The sequence below is a fragment of the Otolemur garnettii genome, unplaced genomic scaffold (assembly GCF_000181295.1).
Source record: "Otolemur garnettii isolate 467f Iridium unplaced genomic scaffold, OtoGar3 scaffold00014, whole genome shotgun sequence".
NCBI lineage: Eukaryota > Metazoa > Chordata > Mammalia > Primates > Galagidae > Otolemur > Otolemur garnettii.
The window spans coordinates 27,289,891-27,292,806 of NW_003852409.1; the positions used below are offsets into that span (position 1 = coordinate 27,289,891).

Here is a 2,916-nt window from a genome sequence, read left to right on the forward strand (position 1 = left end):
AAAAGAAAAAAAGAAAATACAAGCTGAACAAGAGATTTTAGTAAGGAGCATAGTAAGTTCAATTTTAGTCCTGTTAAGTTTGAAAATACAGAGCTATTCACACTAATCAATACTTACTAAATATTAGGAGATATGAAATGTATTTTTGAACAGTTCTTGTCAGCAACAACCATCCCTTCCGTTGCCCTTGTATCTGCTCCAAGAACTATGCCATCCTATTAAATTTTAAAAAAAAGTTTTCTTAACAATTTTATGTATGTAAACAACAGTTCCCTATTCTAGTTTAGGGAAAACAACGTTGACCATCTTCTCCCCCAATCCCATACCCCTAGCCAAAAACACCTACAAGAAATATTGTGCTACACTTCCAGAATGCAAAAATACGCTTTCTAATAAATGATATTGGTCGCATCCTGAGTGACAGTGAAAATTATCGTCCCATTTTCAAATGAGGCTCAGAAAGTCATTGAATCCTTAAATAGCAGAAGTAATCTGATAAAAACCTTAATTAAAACCCAAAAATATAAATAGCCACCACTGCAAATTTCTTTTTAAAATGCATCATTCTTCACCTGTAACAATATATTTTCTTTGACCCTCACCAGGATAGAAGGCAAGGGTTATTATCTACATTTGAAGGACAGAGAAGGTATGGATATGGACAGAAAAGGAAAAAGTGAGCTGCCCCAAATTAAAAGAACCATAAAAGGTAAACAGTTAGACACACCTGTCTAACCTCAAATCTTGTGCTCTCCCATTACATCACTCAGCTCCTAAAGCAGTACTTTAAGTAAATTGATCTCCTGTCAAAAACTCTGCAAATTGAGGAAAGAACATGAACTGTTGATAAACGTACAAAATCTCCGTAAAAAAGCTATCACTCCTAAAAATTCTTCTCCCTACCTCCCCTACAAGATTTGCTTTTCCAGACCAAGCCAGGATAGAGAAAAGGCGCCAAGTGGTCTTCTGGTTCCAGTTACCAGTTCAGTCACTGCTGCTCTTAACCTGTCCCTGCTTACCTTATAGACCACCCCAGCGATGGTCGTGCCAGTTTTCCGGGCCTTTGGAAGCTTGTATCCCTTCTTTGCAAAATCGGCTTCTAAGACAGCATTCCTGAGAACAAATGACAATAAAATGTTACAAGATGAAACCACATTGTGCCAAACTATCATGAAGAATGCCTAAAATGAAAAACTACTATTTGTTTTCACGCCCATCTGTTCACTAAGTCCTCCCACCATCAGCACTATTTTTGTCGCGTTTTCCAGTGAAAAGTTTCTGACAAGGGTCGCGATTCGCCTAAGGAGATAAAGATGAACTATGTCAAGGTGCATTAGGAAGGTGAGAGGACAGACCCGGCCTCAGGAGAAACCCACGCTTAAGCCCTGATTCCCCTGAGTCACACTGGCCATGGGGTGCAGGCCGCAGGCCCTGCCGTCCTCCCTTTGCACGCAATTCCCGGATCAGGCCTCGGCCCAGCAGCGCTCCCGACACAGCACTTTCACTCCCGCCCTGAACCCTGCCCCTACCAGAGCCGCACCTGCGGCAGTTATCAAAGGAGAAACCTCCAACCGGTGGCTTATACACCGACACTGCCGCCATCTTCCCAAAAAAGCGCTTCCGGGTAGGGGGCGGGAGCAAACAAAAAGAACCGAGCGCTTCCGGTGCCGCCAGGCATTCGGGCTGAAGGGGCGGGGCGAACTCTGCACTCCCGCGACTGATCTTAGAGTTCCGGGTTCCTAGAGAGGCCCTGAGATGTCGGGAGTATATAGCCCCAAGTGGCACGGAGGAGGATCTGACGCCCAGAACCGGGAAAGGACTTGTCCAAGGTGGACGCACCAGCAGCTCACACTTGACCTTTCTCTGAGGATAATTCAACTCTGGGGAGCTTTGGAGACAGATACAACCGAGTCCTGGGCACAGCCTCACCACCTCCTGGCAGTGAGCAAGTCCCTTCAACTCTCCCAATCTATATCCTCCGCTAGCAAATGGAAATAACCTCAAAAGGCTGCTGTGGTGGCGCCTGTGGCTCAAAGGGGTAGGGCGCTGGTCCCATATGCCAGAGGTGGCGGGTTCAAACCCAGCCCTGGCCAAAAAAACTTCAAAAAAATAAAAATAAAATAAAATAAATAAATTCTAAAAAAAAAAAGGTTGCTGCGAAATGGCCAATAAGCCCCCAAACATATGCTCAACATCATTAAACATTGGGGAAATGCAAACCAAAACCAAAATGAGATACCAGTTCACATCCACTAGAATGGCTATAATCAAAAAGACAGAAAATCACAAGTATTGGTGAGAATGTAGAGAAACTGGAATCCTCATGCATGGCCGGTAGGAACGTAAATGGTGCAGCTGTTCCCCTAAAAGAGTATCTATAATTTTAGTATATGCCCAAGAGAACTGAAAAAATATATTCACAAAAACCTGTACACAAAGGGGCATAGCAGCACTAATAGCCAAATAATGGAAATGACAACCCAAAGGTCCATCAACTGATAAATGGATAAATGTGGTAGATTCATACGATGGGATCTTATTCAAAAAGAAATGAAGCACAGATACATCCTACAAGGAGAAAACTTTGAATCATTGTGCTAAAGGAAAGAGGACAGGCACTAAAGGCCACATATTATATGATTCCATTTATACAAGGTCAGAAAATTAAGTTTGTGAACTCATCCTAGAAAAAGTGCTACATACCTCATTGCTGAATATCATTACGGTCATCTTTAAAGTGCTGCCCTTGGAAGCTATGCACCAACAGAAGCAGCTAGTCTGCCCTTCAAAGCAATTTGGAACACTTTTTCTAGAATGGCCATCAGAGTTGCCATAGTATGAGGTCTGACAATTAAGTTCACAAACTCATCCTAGGAAAAGTGCTTTTTTCATCTGATGTGTCTTTTTTTTTTTTTT

At 42.7% G+C, this 2,916-nt stretch overlaps 1 protein-coding gene across 1 annotated transcript in view; it reads right to left on the reverse strand.

Moving 5' to 3' along the window:
- PSMB7 (proteasome subunit beta 7) overlaps positions 1–1,645 on the reverse strand; it is a 60,505-nt gene extending 58,860 nt beyond the window's left edge. The window contains exons 1-3 of the mRNA XM_003785294.1: positions 1,541–1,645; positions 1,020–1,113; positions 118–215 (exon numbers count right to left, since the gene is read on the reverse strand). Coding sequence (XP_003785342.1) covers positions 118–215; positions 1,020–1,113; positions 1,541–1,602 — 254 coding nt within the window. The 5' untranslated portion in view covers positions 1,603–1,645. The remainder of the gene's footprint in view (positions 1–117; positions 216–1,019; positions 1,114–1,540) is intronic.
- Positions 1,646–2,916: the final 1,271 nt, after the last annotated feature.